This window comes from Natator depressus, chromosome 6 (genome assembly GCF_965152275.1).
Source record: "Natator depressus isolate rNatDep1 chromosome 6, rNatDep2.hap1, whole genome shotgun sequence".
Lineage (NCBI taxonomy): Eukaryota > Metazoa > Chordata > Testudines > Cheloniidae > Natator > Natator depressus.
Window position 1 is genome coordinate 12,157,642 of NC_134239.1, and position 19,081 is coordinate 12,176,722.

A 19,081-nucleotide genomic window follows, 5' to 3' on the forward strand; every position below is an offset into this window, starting at 1 on the left:
ACCCTCCGCATCCGGTCCAATAACTTCGGGCTGAGCTGGAGCGTAGCCTGGGGAAAGAGACAGACAGACGGACGGACGGACACCCCTCCCCAGCCCTAGGGGCGCGGTTCCCAGCGTGACTCCCCAGCCCAGGTAACCACGGGCCCCCTAGTCCCAGTCTGGGCGGGTCTCCCACCCGCTCTCAGCCTGTGGGTCTGGCTCTGCCTTTGTCTGGGAGCTGAAAGCGACCTCTGCTCTCAGCCCCCCGCGGCAGCGCTCCGGCAGGGCAGGGAGGCAGCCCGGGGGGTCCCGGCCGGGGCGGGTGAATGCGGACGGGGCAGGGGCGCGCAGGCAGGGAGAGGGACGGGTGGAGGGTGGGAGCAGCGCTGGCGGCCGGCCGAAGCAGAGGCGTTCAAAGGGGGCTCCGTGGTAGCCGGGGGGGGATCTGGTTTGTGGAAATAAAGCCAATAGTATTTTGAGGGGAAATGGGGGCCCAAAATATTCCTGGTGGCACAGGGACAGTAGGAGGGGTAGGAGAGCCCCCACCTGTGAGAGAGAGACCGGGCGCCTGTGACTGACTGTGTGTGTGTGTGTGTGAGAGAGGGGGAGAGAGCCTGTGTGTGTGTGTGTGTGTGCGCGTGCCATGTGACAGCCAGAGAGCATGTGTCCTTGTGCGCACACACACTCTGCCCATCACACACACGTAACAGGGAGAGAACATGTGAGTGTGTGTGTCACGGGCAGAGTGTTTGTGTGTGTGTCTGGTAGAGAGCATGTGTGCGCATGTGACAGGGAGTTGCCTGTGTGTGTCAGGCACTGTGTGGCCGTGTGCTGTGCAGAGAGCATATGTGTGCTCATGTGATCAGGAGAGCGAGCACATGTGTGTGTGCACACCAGGCGACTTGTGTGTGTTTGTGCAATGGGCAGAAGAGCACGTGTGTGCATGCATCGCCTATGACAGGGAGAGAACATGTGCCAGGCAATGTGTATGTGTGTGTTAGAGAGAGACAGCCAGCCAGCAGAGACCGTATGTGTTACATTAATTTATTGGAATATATGGACTTAGACTCACAGGTGTCCAATAGTAAACATTTTAAAACAAGGTTCAGGATTTTGGTAGTAATAGTATTTAGTACCCTGGCAAATACCCCATTAAACATTCTTTTAATCCTTTAATAAAGATAAAGGTTTGACATGTAAAGTATGAAATAAGGCTTTTATTTTAACACTTTCTTTTTTTAAAAAAAAAAAGCAGGAGGGAGTTTCTAAAAGGAATGCTCCCTCCCCCCATCATTTGACAGATATTTAGATGGTATTAACGATAGTAATAACTGTCAAAAAGTTAAGAGAAATGGGCTGGAGCTATTGTTAGTGAAGTCTTTTGTTATTTAAAAGGCAAAGCAAGATGTGCACACATCAGGGGACAGAAAAGGACAGCAGAGAGAGAACGTGCAGTTTCTGTCTTTGTCGACTTTTACTTGCAGTTTCACTGTTGGAAAAAACACATGTTGCCAGTCACACATCTGATCAGTCACACTAAGACTTCGCAAACTTGTACCAGTATTGGGCTGCTTAGGGCATTGCTTTTAGCTGCCTTTTTGGTGAGAGGTTTACAGCCATATTGCAAAATATACGACCTTGGCTGACTAAGCCAGACTCTTTCCTATCCCTCTTCTTTTGCCTTCTGTTTAATAAGAGAAGAAATAAGATGGGGAAGGAAAAGAACACCTAGGGGTGGGGGGACAGAGTCTTACATCCCAGGGGAGGTGATGTCGTCATCTGAGTCCCTTTTTTTGCCTGAGTCTGGTCAGAAAAATCTTAGGATCAGGATGACAAAGGCCCAACAGTGTCATGGAGGAGCCTGGTCATCCAGGAGACAATGTGGTCAGGCAGTCATAATGATAAAGCTTGCTCCTTCCTGATCTTCTCTCTTGCAGTCTGCCTGCATCCCCCTTTGCCAATTTCCCTCCAAAAATCTCTCCTTTTTTTTTAAAAAGACCTTATTGCAGTGTATGCACACCCCATCCCCCTTTTAGGGTGGATCTTGGGTGAGGGGGCACTGCAGTTACAGTCCACCAGACTGTCCTCATGCTTAAGACAGCACGGCTCACAGGTTACAGTCAATATGGCTGCCCTCAGGTGCAAGGCTGTACAGCCTAACGGCCAGAGTCAGGGGCCACTCGGGAGGGGAGGTTGACAGCTGGGGTAAGAGGCCCAGGCCCAGGCCCTCCCTGTTCCACCAGGTCCTGGCCAGGGTCCTGTCAGCAATGAGTGTGGACGACACCTAGTCAGCAGAGATCCTACTGCAACACGCTGACCTTCCTCAGGTGGGAGATACCATTCACTCCAGCCCCCTGGCCACTTTCTACTGTGTCTCCTGAAACCGGGATCTGTACGTCTCAGGGTCTCCAGGCTCCTGGCACAGGTCACTCCCTGGGATTCTGACTCCAGTCAGCCCACCGTCAACAACAGGTCTCTGATCTGGTCCTCGGGATCCTGTAGTTAGGTGCTGAAGCACCTTCTGGACTGGAGCCTCCACCAAGCATCTATCCCCCTCAGTGGTCAGCCTAGAATGAGCTGGGCTGCTCCCTTTTATACTAAAGTGGCAGTCGGAGCATGCCTAGAAAGGTCTGAGGGGTGGGACTTCTTTCGCCCCACAGTTTGGGGTTAACCCTTTCTTGCCTAGTGCAGGGTATGCACACCCTGTCACAGACCCCAAAAGGGGAGTGGTGGGTGGAATAGCCCATCCCCTCATTATTTTGTCCACCAATAGGCCCAATATCTGACACACCGATTTTGATTCATTGACTTCTGGTCCCAGGCATGACTGTAACACAGATTTGAATTATATCAGTAGGCCTTTTGGTTTAGATTAATTCAAGCTTTCTGTCCCCCTTTTGCACCTTTTCCCACCATCATATATTGTTAGAAGTTATAGTAACATGTTTGTAAAACTTTTGTTTATTTTTTCACAGTTAGGCTCACAATAATTGCTAGGCCCCAATTGTTCCAACAGTGTGCGTGTGCGTGTGCGTGTGCGTGTGCGTGTGCGTGAGACAGGGTGACCAGATGTCCCAATTTTATAGGGACAGTGCCAATATTTGGGTCTTTGTCTTATATGGGCCCCTATTACCCCCCACACACACACCCGCCCTCTGTCCCAATTTTTCACAATTGCTATCTGGTCACCCTAGTGCCAGATGGGCAGAGTGTGTGTATGTGAGAGAGAGAAATGGGAAGAGAGCATGTGACTACAAAGACAATATTTTAGTGGGGAGAGGGTCTGTGAGGGGCAGGAGCATGTGTGGAGAACATGCCAGAGAGGTGAAGGCAAAGAACATGTGGGGGTGACACTAAAACAAGGTGCACATGAGAAGCGTGTTTGGGTGAGGGGTGGCCACGTGGGTGAGGGAACGTGTGTGCGTCAGAAGGGATACAGTGGGAGGCGGGCTCATATGTGAGGAGGCAAAGGCTCATGAGGGGATATGCGTGAGTACAGCAGGGAAGTGGCGGAGGGGGGCACGGATGCTGGGATCCCGTTCTCCTCACCTGCGGTTCAGATCTGTTGAATGCTGTTAGAGCCGGTGCATACCCCTCCGCTGGGTCCTTGTACAAGGAGGGGTTGTTGTCATTCCCACCAGCCAATTTCCACATGGAGATACACCCTAATAACCTAGACATAACCCCATGTCACCCAGCACTGGGCATGGAGGAGCCTGTCTGTGCTGGGTGGGGCAGGGATCTGAGGGAATGGGAGGTGGATGGGGAGGTTAGACAGGGGCCTGTCTGTGCTGGATCGGGGCAGAGAGCAGAGGGTATGAGTGGGGGAGGTGGGCACGGGTCTTTCAGTTATGACTTTTTCTCTGGAAGCTCTGCGTATGTGGTATGAACCATGCAAATTCTGCCGGTATTGGGAACTTTCACTCACTCCCTTGTTCAAAGATAAGTGAGGAGGAAATATGCTCCCTGTTAACATAGTGTGTGAGCATCCCACAGGCCTTCATGTATTTATCCTCACATACGCTTGTGAACCAGGCCAGTCCGACTGTCCCCATGGTACAGGTGTGGGAAAATTGAGGCACAGAGAGACCAAGGTCTGGTCTAGCCTTCAAAGCTTTACTAGCACAGCTTGGGAGGGGGATGGAGGGTGTGATACTATTACCAACAGAGCTATACCAGTAAATGCCCTCGTGTAGATGCAGTTACACTGATAGAGTTTAGACCACACACCAAACCAGCATAAGCTATATCAGTGTAAGCACTTTTATACCAACATAACTGCATCCCCACGACAGGGTATTGGCGGTGTAGCTATGCTGATGTAATCATACCACAAACCCTACCTCATGTAGACGAAGCTAGAGTGACTGTCCCAGGGTCAGAGTCTGACAGAGCAGGGAACTGAACTCGGCTTTCCCAGGTCCCTGGCTCGTGCTCCTCATTGCCCTATCCCCCCTCTGGAACGATTCTCTAACAAGGAGAGGTGGTCACTAGCTGGCTGTAAGAAAACACAGCTTTTCTGGCAGGGAAGGGTGCGTCCACACTAGGAGGACAGGAGTGTTAGTGAACACGAGGCACAATCCCAGGGATGACTCGGCCATTGTTGTTTTTACCAGGAGTTAGCAGACTGAGCTAAGCACTCAAATCCCTCGGCACTATGGAATTCCCCCCTCACTGTCTGTGTTTCCCTTGCCCTCTCAGGAGCTGCGGGAGAAGCCCCTCTTTCCAGATGGCAGCATTGCCGGCTCCAGGAGGTCGCTCTGGTTTTGCAAGACAGTTTGTGCTTCTGGGCCCTCGCACCTGATCCCCCATCCGGCTTATGTGGTGTCAAAAACAGGACACTGAGGTAGGAAGCCAGAGGCCGGATGCTTTCTGCAAGGGGCATGAATGAGCCAGAAAGGCCTGGGGTCTGGGCTCATCCCCTGCTGGGATAAGGACACCCCAGGGAGCAGCCATGGCTGCAGGGCAGGGGGCAGAGGGGGCCCTGGACCTGCAGTTTCAGATCCAGGTGGAGCAGTCGGTGTGCCCCGCTGGGCTGACGGAGCAGCAGGCCTCAGCTGGGCCCGAGCCAGATGCGGGATTGGAGCGGGCGGGCGGGCTGCCTATTGTGGTGCAGTCCGGCACCATTGGGGAGCTGCTGAGATGGGTGGCACCGCAGCAGGCCCGGTATGTGTCGCAGAAGGAGATGCTGCAGAACTGGGAGGACGTCTGGCAGGAGGTGCTGCAGGCCCTGCGCATCCTTCCGGAGGTGGGGCCGGCTCCGGCCTGCGCCCTCAGGCACGAAGAGCCAGAACTGCCGCCCCCTCCCAGAGTTGTGCACAAGTCGGTGCTGGCACGTGTTTGTGAAAACCCCACCTCCCAGGGGGGCAGAGAGTCACCCAGGGGTCTGGTGCAGGCTGGGATCGAGCTGAAGGAGGAGACGGCACCGTGCCGAGAGGAGCAGCTGTCAGCCCCGCAGACCCCTGCCGAGGTTAATCCAACTCCAGCACCTACATGGGGAACCCTGCAGCTGCCACAGCTGGCGCCAGAGGATGATATTGAGGCCTATCTGGCCACCTTTGAGCAGGTGGCTGATGCCTGCCAGTGGCCGAGAGGGGAGTGGACAACCCGACTGGAGCCGTACCTCACCGGGAAAGCCCAGCTGGCCTATGGTAGCCTAGACATCACAGAGACAAGTGACTATGGGAAGGTGAAGGCGACCATCCTGCGTCGCTATGGCATCAGCCCAGAGACACAGCGCAGGCGCTTCAGGGAATTCTGCTACCAGGAGGCTGAGGGGCCCCAGGAGGTTTACAGCCGCCTCTGGGAGCTCTGCCATCGCTGGCTGGAGCCGCAGAGCCGCACCAAGGAGCAGATCCTGGAGCTGCTGATCCTGGAGCAGTTCCTGACCATCCTGCCGGAGGAAATGCAGAGCTGGATCTGGGAAAGTGGTCCCGAGACCGGCGCCCAAGCAGTGGCCCTGGCAGAGGGGTTCCAGGTGGGGCAGCCAGAGATCGAATGGCCGGGGCTACAGGTGAGAGTTTAACTCAGTTATCTCAGTGAGGGACCAGGGTGGGAAGGGGAGATAAACCGTCGAAGCCATAGGGGAGCCAGGGTTCCTGTATTTGTCCCTGTAAAGTCTTTGTCCAACATGTTCAAGAGTGTTCATGTCCAATATGTTCATGGAGAGTGGGTGCTTCAGAATTTGGGTGCCCAACATGAGTCAACCGCCCCAGCTACAGTTGTGTTATCTTTAGCACATCGCCCCTGGAAACCAGGCCCCACCCATCTCCCAGCTGGACAACTAAAACTGTCATGCCCCAAGTTAGTGGCCGCTCATGGACATCTGAGTGCTTGGAGACTCATGTGGCCCTGACAACTTAGAAGCGTCAAGGGGAGAGACCTTGGCTAGCGAGAGCTGCCAGTGCTGCTAGTCAGGGAATTCTGAAGGAGTGAATTCCCCACACATGGGGCATCTTAACACAGGTGTGTCTGAGATGCCCTGAGGGAGAGTTGGAGACGGTCTGCTCTCATTTAAAGTCTCCCTTATAATAGTGATATCTCAGGGTTCTCTCCTGCAGTATCGTGACTGGTTTGAGTTAAACCCCACCCAGTGTTGATTTTCTATGAAAGTTTGTGATTCACTCTGCAAGGACAGCTATCTTGTAGTGAAGGTGCTCTACAAAATTATGGGCCTCATGGAAACAAGCCAGCCTGCTCTTTAAATTCACTGTGTAAGGGTGGCTGTCTCCCAGAGAATGTGCCCTCCAAATTGGAGGGCCTCAAGCTAACATGCAAGTCACCTCCTCACCAGAGTTACTTTGTAGGGCACAGAAAACAACACGGTAATTTGATGTGGCTACGAACACCATCTCCCCACACTAAGATTCATAAATTCCAAGACCAGAAGGGACCATTGTGATCATCTAGTCTGACCTCCTGTCTAACAGGCCAGAGAACGTCCCTGAAATAATTCCTAGAGCAGAACTTGTAGGAAAAACATCCAATCTTGATTTAAAATTTGTCAGTGATGGAGAATCCACTCCTCACGCTTGGTAAATTATTCCAATGGTTAATTACCCTCACTATTAAAAATTTGCACTGTATTTCCAATCTGAATTAGTCTAGCTTCAACTTCCAGCCATTGGATCATGTTAGATCTTTCTCTGCTAGACTGAAAAGTCCTTTATTAAATATTTTTTCCCTATGTCAATACTTATAGACTGTGGTCAAGTCACCTCTTCTTTTTGTTAAGCTAAGTAGATTGAGCTCCTTGAATCTATCACTATAAGGAACGTTTTTTTTATCCTTTAATCATGTTCACGGATCTTCTCTGAACCCTCTCCAAACATCCTTCATGATCTGTGGGCACCAGAACTGAACAGAGTATTGCAGCAATGGTCGCACCAGTGCCAAATACAGAGGTAAAATAACCTCTCTACTCCTACTCGAGATTCCCGTTTATGCATCTCAGGATCACATTAGCTCTTTTGGCCACAGCGTGACACTTGGAGCTCGTGTTCAGCTGAATACCCGTCACGACTCCAAAATCTTTCTCAGTCACTGCTTCTGAGGATACAGTCCCCACTCCTATAAATATGGCCTCCATTTTTTGTTCCTAGTTGTGTATATATTTACATTTATCTGTATTAAAATGCATATTGTTTGCCTGAACCCAGTTTACCAAGTGATCTAGATCGCTCTGTATCAGTGACCTGTCCTCTTCATTATTTACCACTCCCCCAATTTTTGCATCATCTGCAAATTTTATTAGTGATGATTTTTTGTTTTCTTCCAGGTCATTGGTAAAAACGTTAAATAACGTAGGGCCAGGAACCAATCCTTGTGGGCCCCACTGAAAACACGCCCGCTCGATGATGAGTCTCCATTTACAGTTACATTTTGAGACCTAGCAGTTAGACAGTTTTTAATTCACTTAATGTATGCCATGTAAATTTTATACCATTCTAGTTCTTTAATCAAAATGTTGTGTAGTCAAATGCCTTACAAAAGTCTAAGTATATTATGTCAACACTATTACCTTTGTCATCCAAACCTGAACTCTCATAAAACAAAAAACAAGATAATTTGATCGGACCTATTTTCCATAAACCCATGTTGATTGGCATGAATTACATTATCCTGTTTTAATTATGTATTATCCTATATCAGCCCCTCTATTATCTTGCCCAGGACTAATGTCAGGCTGACATGCCTGTAATTATTCAGGTCATCCCATTTACCTGTTCTATAAATTGGCACATTAGCTGTCTTCCAGTCTTCTGGAACTTCCCCAGTGCTTCAAGACTTATGGAATATCAACACTAACAGTCCAGCGAGCTCCTCAGCCACTTCTTTTAAAACTCTTGGATGCAAATTATCTGGGCCTGCTGATTTACAAATGTCTTACAAATAGCTTCTGTTTAACATCCTCCAGGGATGATAATACTCTTTCCATTAGTATCGTATGATGAGACTAAACCATCTATTTTTCTTTTCCCAATAAAGCACAGAAATATTGAACACTTCTGCCTTTTCTACATTATTATTGATAATTCTACCATTTCCATCTAGTAATGGACCAGTACTATTGTCAGGATTCAACCCCAACCATGCACACCCAAATTCTGTGGGTCCTGTTTCCTCGGCACTTGGCCCTGACCTGCTTTTGTGCCTGATCCCCTGATTTCAGGGATTGGCCCTGGAAAAGCTGGCGCTAAGTGGGATGCAGGAGGATGGCAGAGGTTGGGAGGGAAGGGCTGGTGTCTGGCACAAGCATTAGTGAGCAGGGGGTAGCCTTGGAGTGGCCTGTGCTAAGGTGGATGTTTTTGTGGTTGCAGGAGCCAGTACAGTTTGAGGATGTGGCTGTGACTCTGAGTGAGGCAGAGTGGTTGTTGCTGGATGAGGAGAAGCAGCAGCTCTACAGGGACATCATGTACGAGAATTACCAGAGCATCAGCTCGCTGGGTGAGTTGCATTATTATCCAAACTTCCTGCCCACTGTGGAAGCTCTGGGCAGAGCTGTCCAGAAAATCATAAATCTTTTCCACTGAATTTTATTTTTTAAAGAAACTGAAAATATTAAAAAAAAAAAAAAAATTCTTTTTGCAAAAGTATTCCAAATTGTCCAACAAAACCCAAACTGAAAATCTAAATCTTTGCCTTTTCTTTTGCCCCCTCCTCACTCTGCTTTTTCCCATCCTCTCCTCTCTCCTCCTGCTCCCGCTTTCCCCCATTTACTATTTTGCTACTGGGGGAAAAAAAGGAAAAACTGGAGAGAAAAAACAAAAACTGGAAACTTCTTTTGTTGAAAAAATAGTCTGCTTTTCATCCAAAGATGTTGTGGAACAAAAAATTTTGACCACCTCTGGGCTGGCTTTGAGCAGAGCTGGACAGAAAATGGCAATTTTTTTCAATAGACAATTTCAGTGGAAACTAATATTTGTTCTAGTTTTTGTTGAAGTTTTCAGTGGAAAATTTATACTTTTCAATGTAACCCCAACACTTTTGGTTCAAAAACTGCCAAAAAAAAAAATAGCCAAAATCTGGGTTTTGGCTGAAAATTTTAAATTTGGGGGACTTTAATGTTTAAAAAAAAAAAAAAAAAAAAATTAAACAATTGACTAAAGCACACACTCTCTGCTAAAATTTTTGTTCCATCAAACCCCCAATTTTCTGTCACAGAAAGAGTCTGGATAGTTTTTGAGCAACTCTCACTCTGAAGTCTCTGCTACCCCCAAACCTGGCAGGCTGCAGGGAGCTTCATGATCAACTAGAATTTTTTACCTGTGAGAAATTTCTGACTTTTTTGTTCAAATTTCAGAAACATGAAATTAGAAATTTCCCATGGAATCAAAATGTTTGGAAAATTCTGTATATGAAAGAACTGAAATGGAATTTTATAAACATTTCTGGCTGGAAATAGGATTTTTATTTTTAATTTTCACAAAACCTTTTCACCAAATATTTTTGTCACTGAAAACCCTCAAATATGTGTGGTGTTGTTTTTCCCCCCCCCCCCCCCAACAAAAACCTGAAAGTTCTAAACACCGCCCCGCCCTTACAAAAAATTTCACAGTGGGGAAAGAAAAATAATTTCCTGAGCCAGAGGCGCCGACTTTCTGATTTTCCTGGGGGTGCTTGACCCCCACTCTGCCTCAGGCCCTGCCCCCACTCCACTTCTTCCACCAAGGCCCCACCTCTTCCACCCACTCCCCCAAGTGCACCCCACTCCTTCTCCTCCCCCATCCAGGGCCTCCTGCCTCCAGCTTCTCCCAGCAAATAACCCAGGGGGTTTCAGCTACAGGGGGAGCAGCTCTTGCAATTGCTGCTGTGCTGGTGAAATTCACCCCTCGGGAAGCATGACCCTCTGCCAGGTGCTGGTGGCAGCTCGGAGGGCCAAGGTCAGTTCTCCAGTGGGGCGGTTCAGAAGTTACTGGTTGGGACACCCACCAAAATTCCAGCTTGGCCCAGGTGCTTTGCCAGGCAAAACTGCCCCAGGCCTGGCGTGTGGCGCTTGGAGACACAGAGAGCTTTGTGCCTGGGGGTGGGGGCCCGGCCCAGGCTGGGAACAACCAGCACTGGATCAGCCAGCCCCAGCTAGTGAGTCCAGCTGCCTTGGCCGTAGCCTGGCCCTCTGCCCCCTCAGTGCGCTGAGCTGTTTTCCTGAGTGCCGCCCCAGCACTGGAGCACCCATGGAATCAGTGCCTATGTCCTGAGCAGCTCTGTGATCCGCTGGATGCAGGAATCCATGGGGTGAGACTCTCTGGCCTGGGTTATGCAGGAGCAGGTCCAGTCAAAACACTGAATTTCCATTTCACGTGACATTTCAAAATTTGTTTTCATTCTGCATCGGAACAAAACCAAACATTCTTGAAATGAAACACAAATTCTTAAATTGTTTAGGCATTTATTTTATTTCTTTTTTTCTTGTCAATGTTGTACGATTTGGATTATTTTTACCTTATTTCATGACATGCAGTGCACACTATGGCATGTCCTCTTGTGAGAGACAAAGTGGGTGAGGGAATTTCTTTTATTGGAACAACTTCTCTTGGAGAGAGAGACAAACTTTTGAGCTTACACAGAGCTCTTCTTCAGGACTGAAGGTTACAACACCACTGCATACAAAATGGCCTCTCATGTCAAGTCATATCATAATATGGCATATTATGACATAAAATTAAAATATTTTGAATTTTATTTTGAAAAATATTAAGGGCAGTAGCTGCTTAGTACAGATTGAAACATCTTATTTTCTAGATCAAAGTGTCTCCTGTTTATGTTGTAGTGAAAACATTTAACACCTGTAGAACTAACATGACATGAATCATAGAAGATTAGGGTTGGAAGAGACCTCAGGAGGTCATCTAGTCCAACCCCCTGCTCAAAGCAGGACCAACCCCAACTAAATCATCCCAGCCAAGGCTTTGTCAAGCCGGGCCTTAAAAACCTCTAAGGATGGAGATTCCACCACCTCCCTAGGTAACCCATTCCAGTGCTTCACCATCCTCCTAGTAAAATTGTTTTTCCTAATATCCAACCTAGACCTTCACCACTGCAACTTGAGACCATTGCTCCTCATTCTGTCATCTGCCACCACTGAGAACAGCTGAGCTCCATCCTCTTTGGAACCCCCTTCAGGTAGTTGAAGGCTGCTATCAAATCCCCCCTTGCTTTTCTCTTCTGCAGACTAAACAAGCCCAGTTCCCTCAGCCTCTCCTCATAAGTCATGTGCCCGAGCCCCCTAATTATTTTCATTGCCCTCCACTGGACTCTCCAATTTGTCCACATCCTTTTTGTAGTGGGGGGCTCAAACTGGATGCAATACTCCAGCTGTGGCCTCACCAGTGCCAAATAGAGGGGAATAATCACTTCCCTAGATCTGCTGGCAATGCTCCTACCAATGTAGCCTTGTCACGGAGTCCCCAGATGATGCTCTGGAACTGCTCCCTACGAAGCCAGTCAGGACTCTGGGGAAGTCTCCTTTCTGGGAGCAGCCTGTCTTCAGGACACACACCTCACACAACTTCCACCTTCCTGGGTCTGACCTCGGAGCATTCAGCATCCTCTGCCCCTCCGTGCGCTTCCCACAGCGAGTCCACCCAGGTGGGGTCCTGGGGAAGCCAGAGGGTCCTGCACCCCAACTTCGCAGTCAGACGTGACTCTCAGCTAGCCAGTAAAACAGAAGTTTATTAGACGATGGGAACATGGTCTAAAACAGAGCTTGTAGGTGCAGAGAACAGGACCCCTCAGCTGGGTCCATTTTGGGGGGCAGTGAGCAAGACAACCACATCTGCACTTCACTCCATGTCCCCAGCCAGCCCCAAACTGAAACTCTCTCCAGCCCCTCCTCCTCTGGGCTTTGTCCCTTTCCAGGGTCAGGAGGTCACCTGATTCCTTTGTTGTCCAACCCTTTAGCTCTCACCTTGCAGGGGGGAAGGGCCAGGCCATCAGTTGCCAGGAAACAGGGTGTTGGCCATTCTCTGTGTCCAGACCCCTGCACACACCTGCCCTCTAGGGCTCTGCAAGGATCATACACCCTTATCCTACCACCTAGATGCTTAAGAACTGCATAGGGGAAACTGAGGCACCCCCACAATATTCAGAGGAAACATTAAGAACAGTCCCGCTTCGTCATAAGCCTTTTTATTTAAAGTGAATTTTGTAACGTGGTGTTACACCACCATGGGTTCGGCTCTGGCGGCTACAGTTTCAAGCTTATCAGAGTGAAAGTTACCTCTGCTCCTTGCTTCAGAGTTAGTCTCTAGGAACACATAAAGACCAAGGGTGGTGACCACACATACATTCAGTACAAAGTCTAGTCTATTTTACAGGTTTTATTAAAGTTACTAAAGTTATGATTACCCAAGCATATAGAAATTCTATACAGAGCTATGCACAAGTTACAAATACAGTTATACTCGCATCCTTAACAATAGTGTTAGGGCATGGCTACACTTGCAGATGTAGAGCGCTGTGAGTTAAACCCACCTTCGGAGAGCGCAGCAGGGAAAGCGCTGCAGTCTGTCCACACTGACAGGAACAAGTGCACTGGCGTGGCCACATTTGTGGCACTTGCAGCAGCATTGGGAGCGGTGCATTATGGGCAGCTATCCCATAGAGCACCTCTTCCCATTCTGGCGCTGTGGCTTGTGGGAAGGGAGCAGGGGGGCATTCTGGGTCCTGTCCCAACCCCCGTGATGCATCGCTTTGCATCCCAGCAATCCCTGTGCTTCCGTTCACATTTGGCACCATCTTTCAAAGTTTTTTGTACTGCGCGCTCTGTCTTCCCTTTCGGTCTGCGGGAATGGAGCCCGAACTGCTGAGAAGTCTGCCGACGAGTCTCGCCAGCATCTCACGTTTGGCAGTCGAGTTATTCCTTATGATCCAAAATGACAGTGAGGGCTCAGACGATGATATTGACTCGAGTAACGCATATGACACGAGTTTGCTTGTGGCATTCATGGACATACTCACCACCGTGGAACGCTGCTTTTGGGCTCAGGAAACAAGCACTGAGTGGTGGGATCACATTTGTCATGCAAGTCTGGGATGAGAACCAGTGGCTGCAGAACTTTCAGATGAGAAACGCCACTTTCATGGGACTGTGTGAGAAGCTCGCCCCCGCCCTGCGGCGCAAGGACATGAGATTGAGAGCTACCCTGATGGTGGAGAAGCGGGTGGCTATTGCAATCTGGACGCTGGCAACTCCAGACAGCTACCGATTGGTCGCTAACCAGTTTGGAGTGGGGAAGTCGACTGTTGGAATCGTGTTGATGCAAGTTTGCGGGGCTGTTAATCACATCCTGCTCAGAAGAACCATGACTCCAGGTAACGTGCATGACATTGTGGCTGGCTTTGCACAAATGGGTTTGCCTAACTGTGGAGGGGTGATAGATTGGGACGCATATTCCAATTCTGACACCAGCCCACCTAGCCTCGGAGTATGTTAATCGGAAGGGCTATTTCTCTATGGTTCTCCAGGCGCTTGTGGATCACCGTGGGCGTTTCATTGACATTAAGGCAGACTGGCCTGGAAAGGTGCATCTTTCGGAACACTGGCCTGTTCAGCAAGCTGCAAGCTGGGACTTTTTTCCCAGACCATAAGATCACCGTAGGGGAAGTCGAATCTTTGTGATCCTTGGAGACCCCGCTTACCCTTTAATGCCGTGGCTCATGAAACCCTACACAGGGAGCCTTGACAGCAGCAAGGAGTGGTTCAACAACAGGCTGAGCCGGTGAAGAATGACTGTGGAGTGTGCTTTTGGCTGTTTAAAGGGCCGCTGGTGCTCTCTGTATGGGAAGCTGGACCTGGCTGATGACGGCATCCCCACGGTTATATCCGCATGCTCTACCCTCCATAACATTTGTGAAGGGAAGGGTGAATGATTCACTCAGGCATGGAACTCGGAGGTTCAACACCCGGAGGCTGAATTTGAACAGCCAGAGAGCAGGGCTATTAGAGGGGCCCAGAGCAGGGCTGCAGGGATTAGGGATGTTTTGAGGGAGCAGTTTGAGGCTGAAAGCCACCAGTCATGTCTGGTGCCCTTCACGGGAGTGAAGTCCTGTGGTTCCAATGTTAGTAGGAATCTCTGTTTGCTACGCTGACTTGCAGTGCCTGTTTCTTTCCTGGGCTATGGTATCTTTTACTTTATGCAATAATAAAGAATGTTTCCAAAACCAAAAAATTCATTTATTGAAAAGAAACACAACTGCTTGGGAAACGGAAAGGGCAAGGGGGTGGGGTGGGGAATGGTACAATCACAGATTTGTGTATGTCCTGTAATCCTACTCAGCCTTCCTGTCTGGGTTGGAGGTGACATGAGGGCACAAGGGAAAGAGTTTTGGGACAAGGGTTGCAGGCGGGGTCGGGCACGGTAGTGTTCCGCCTGCATGGCTACGAGCGCCTGGATCGAGTCTGCTTGGCGTTCCATTATGCTTATCAGCTGATCCGTGCTTTGCTGGCGGAGCACCACGCTTTTGTGCCGGCGTTCCTCATTCTGCTGGCAGATCCTCCTTTCACTGTCCCACCACTCCTGCACTTTTCGATTTTCATTACTTGAATGCTGCATTACTTCATGCAACACGTCTTTCTTGCATCTACATGGTGTGATAAAGTTCCTGCTCTACCTTGGTGGGTCTTGTGCTTATTGGCAGATTTGCTCGCCTTGGAGCTTTATGGCAGCCCTCAGCTTGACTGTTTTTCTGAACCCACAGTCCAGGTCGATTCCTCCTGTGTCTGACCAGAAGTTGGGAGGGATTGGGTGGAACCCGGGCCCGTCCTCTACTCCGGGTTCCAGCCCAGGGCCCTGTGGAATGCAGCTGTCTAGAGTGCCTCCTGGAACAGCTGTGCAACAGCTACAACTCCCTGGACTACTTCCCCATGGCCTCCTCCCAACACCTTCTTTATCCTCACCATAGGACCTTCCTCCTGGTGTCTGATAATGCTTGTACTCCTCAGTCCTCCAACAGTCCGCATTCTCGTTCTCACTCTCAGCTCCTAGTGCCCCTTGCTCCCAGCTCCTCACATGCACACCACAAACTGAAGTGAGCTCCTTTTTAAAACCCAGGTGCCCTGATTAGCCTGCCTTAATTGATTCTAGCAGCTTCTTGATTGGCTGCAGGTGTTCTAATCAGCCTGTCTTAATTGTCTCGAAGGTTCCTGATTGTTCTGAAACCTTCCCTGTTACCTAACCCAGGGAAAAGGGACCTACTTAGCCTGGGGCTAATATATCTGCCTTCTGTTACTCTCCTATAGCCATCTGGATCAACCCTGTCACAATGGCCTCTTTTTGATTCTTTGGAGTCTTTCAGCCAGTGATAACACGGATAGCTGAGATCTCAAGGTTGCATCTGTAAAGGCAAAATGCAACACTTAACAGAGGCAGCATTGTTCACACCAGACAGAGCAATGATTCCCCCATACTTAAGGGCAAGCACAGTCTACACAATAGCATAATTTGCCCATCCCAAAGCGAGTGCACATAACCCACAAGAGCCCCAAAATGGTGAGTAAGCACAGGGTCAAGCGTGACTGATTGTTTCACGGCTGTACTGTCCTCTGGATTTCTGTGCCTTGGGGAGAGCCAACAGTGGCAGGGGCCCCCTATACTGAACCCTGTCCCCACATTTTCCACAGAGTTCGTCCTGGAAGTCTCGCTGCTGAGGGTGACTTGGGAAGCAAGGGAGGGTCTTCTACTGCAATGCAGATTCCGCCCTGGCCCATATGCAGCTTGCCTGTGTGCAGCAATGGTCCCTCCGCCCCTCACGGCACAGTGGCACGGACAAGTTAGCCTTACTGGGACAAGGAACACAGTGGCTCTCCCAAGAAACCTGCGCAAGAGCATTGCCCAGGTTCTGGCTGAGACCTTTGAAGAGATCACTGAAGCCAATTACCACGATGTGAGAGAGCACATCAACGCCCTATTCCGCATCTAGGCATGCATGCAGCCAAAACCCTCCTCTCCCCAAGAGCCCGCACCGAATAACTTCCTTCCCAAAATAAAAGCCGCTTACCGGGAACCTCCTCTGGTGTTTGTCCTTCCCCAAGCACTGGCCGCCGCAACTGGCTACCTTCCTCCTGGCTTGAGAACAGCTCCTGGCTGCATGCATCTAGGGATGCTGGGGTGTCTTCCTCCGCTGGAGCACTCTCGCTCCCGCTTTGCTGCTGCTGCTCCTCCCACCTTGTTGAACTGGGCTCTGAAGTGTCCATGGTGGTACTCGGAGTGGAGGTGAGGTCGCCCCCAAGTATCGTGTCCAGCTCTTTATAGAAATGGCAGGTTGCAGGGGCAGCACCGGAGCAGCTGTTTGCCTCACAGGCTTTGCGGTAGGCACTCCGCAGCTCCTTCACTTTAACCCTGCACTGCAGGGCGTCCCGGTCACGGCCCCTTTCCATCAGGGTCCTTGATATCTGCCCAAAGGTATCGTAATTCCTGCGGCTGGAGCGCAGCTGGGACTGGACAGCTTCCTCCCCTCAAAAACTGATGAGGTCCAGCACCTCACCATTGCTCCATATTGGGGACTGCCTGGCTCGTGGAGGCATAGTCACCTGGAAAGATTCGCTGAGAGCACTCCACGCCTGGCTGAGCAAACAGGAAGGGGATTTTCAAAATGCCTAAAGAATTTAAAGGGCAGGTCTGATGGTTGGTCATCTGAGGGCAGGGCAGTAGAGTTCAAAGTGATGACCAGAGTGGCCAGAACAGGCATTGTGGGACACTTCTGGAGGCCGATCAGAACACACTATAGGACCAGGGCGTCCACACTGGTGCCGTGGCACTCCAGCGGGGGCGCAGCAAACATTATTCCACTCGCCGAGGTGGAGTACCACCTCAGCAGTGCTGTAGCCGCGGAGTCAGAGCGCTCTACGTGCCTCGCCAGTGTGGCCGGGTAGTGAGCTAGTGCGCCCGGGGCTCCTTTATTGCGCTGTAACTCGCAAGTTTAGCCAAGCCCGCAGGATCTGATGGGTCTCTCATGGCTTAGTCATCAGTAGAGGGATGGTTCCTGCTGGAGCCTCCCAGAGGGAGCTTAATTTTCTCGTTCGGGGCATCCCTTTTTTATAATGTGATTCTGTCTATACCTACATTCTGCACATGTCCATAAAAGTGTCAACCCTCTTTTCTCTTATTGATCTGTGTCCCCTGGAAACTTAAGGGACTCCAATTTTCTATAGGCTGGGTAGGTTCCCTTTGTTCTCATTAGCATCGACTCACAACCTGAATCCCATGGTTAAGACACACATCTGAGACAGATGCGCCTTTACAGTATTTTTATGATCTAATATTAACCTTCTGGGTAATTTTGCACAATGTTACCACTTGGTGCCCCTTTTCCCATAACCTTAGGGCATTAGGTTATTTCTCGGTCATTGGCTTGAGTCATCATTTCTTGTCTCCAAGGCCCAAAATGGCTAAGCTAAAGTCTTGCAGGCCTCAACCTACAGGTTCTTGTGTTTCAGTTTGTCTGTCTGTCTTACTTACTTACTTGGTTCCTCTAAATACTGATCGATTTTATACTTTTATAATCCTACAAATTAATTTCCAATGAATATATGTAATATAACATATTGATTAATCATAACATCACACAATAAATGGATAAACTAAAATCATTGGCTACATTTCTTCCCCCACCCCCCCGACAGGGGGAATGTTATCTCATTATAATTGATGATTGGACAATAAGAGCCCTGTCACATACATATTACATGACAGTATCCAGCCATGATTAATACAATAGTACACATAGTAAGAATACTATAGACAATAATCCTTTTTTTCCATCCAATTTTCATCTCTCTTGATACAATGAATACCTTATGAGCTGCTATTGTCAAAAATTTGAGACAGTGCTTGGTTTGTCTTATTTATGTTATTCCTAATTTTAATTAATTGCACATTTTTTTTCTTTAACGATTGTTTTAGCTGTAAAGTTTAATGGTTTATATGCATGAAACACTGGAGTGCTCCGTTCAATGAGATCCCGGTGATCTGGGTTGCTAAGAATAACCGTTTCATTTTCGAAAACATTGGAGATATTGTCGTGTGTCCAATAACTGTGGGTACTTGTTGCTTAACACACAAATTTGGATTTGTTACCATACATCCAAGATGACCATAATAGAATTTCTTGTGATTAGTTACTACACAATATTATTCCTTTTTGCTATAGGCCACGCATTTCGTAAAAGATTTCTATTTGGTTAGTTGCACTGCGCATGATACCAGTGTGCATTGCGTTGGTACCTTTCCAGCTGGTGACACAGTGGAGTTGTTACATCAAACACATTATACCTACAGATCCATTGATGCACCTTTTGAGAGCAGGAAGCAATCCATGGGACTTTCCATGTCTGGGCATTTTGGTGATACACCACCAGTGGAGGTATTTGCATTTGTTTCTTATAGATATCATCTTCTAGGTGGCCTACGGAATGGAAAGCCAATTGATCACATACATCCTTATCTGGATCGAATACGACCAATGATACTGTGAACGAGGCATATGGATAATAAAATGTCACAGGTTTCATTTAAATAATGTGTCATAATTTGGGTGTGGTTTCACAGATCCCAAGTTTCTATTTGAACCAAAAGATTTTTTTTTTTAAATATATTTGGTTTGG

General features: G+C 49.0%; 1 protein-coding gene across 1 annotated transcript in view; it reads left to right on the forward strand.

The window, feature by feature from the left end:
• LOC141988620 (uncharacterized) overlaps nt 1–19,081 on the forward strand; it is a 27,927-nt gene continuing 8,846 nt past the window's right edge. The window contains exons 1-3 of the mRNA XM_074954456.1: nt 1–132; nt 4,681–5,992; nt 8,799–8,925. Of these exons, the coding sequence (XP_074810557.1) occupies nt 4,934–5,992; nt 8,799–8,925 (1,186 nt within the window). The 5' untranslated portion in view covers nt 1–132; nt 4,681–4,933. The remainder of the gene's footprint in view (nt 133–4,680; nt 5,993–8,798; nt 8,926–19,081) is intronic.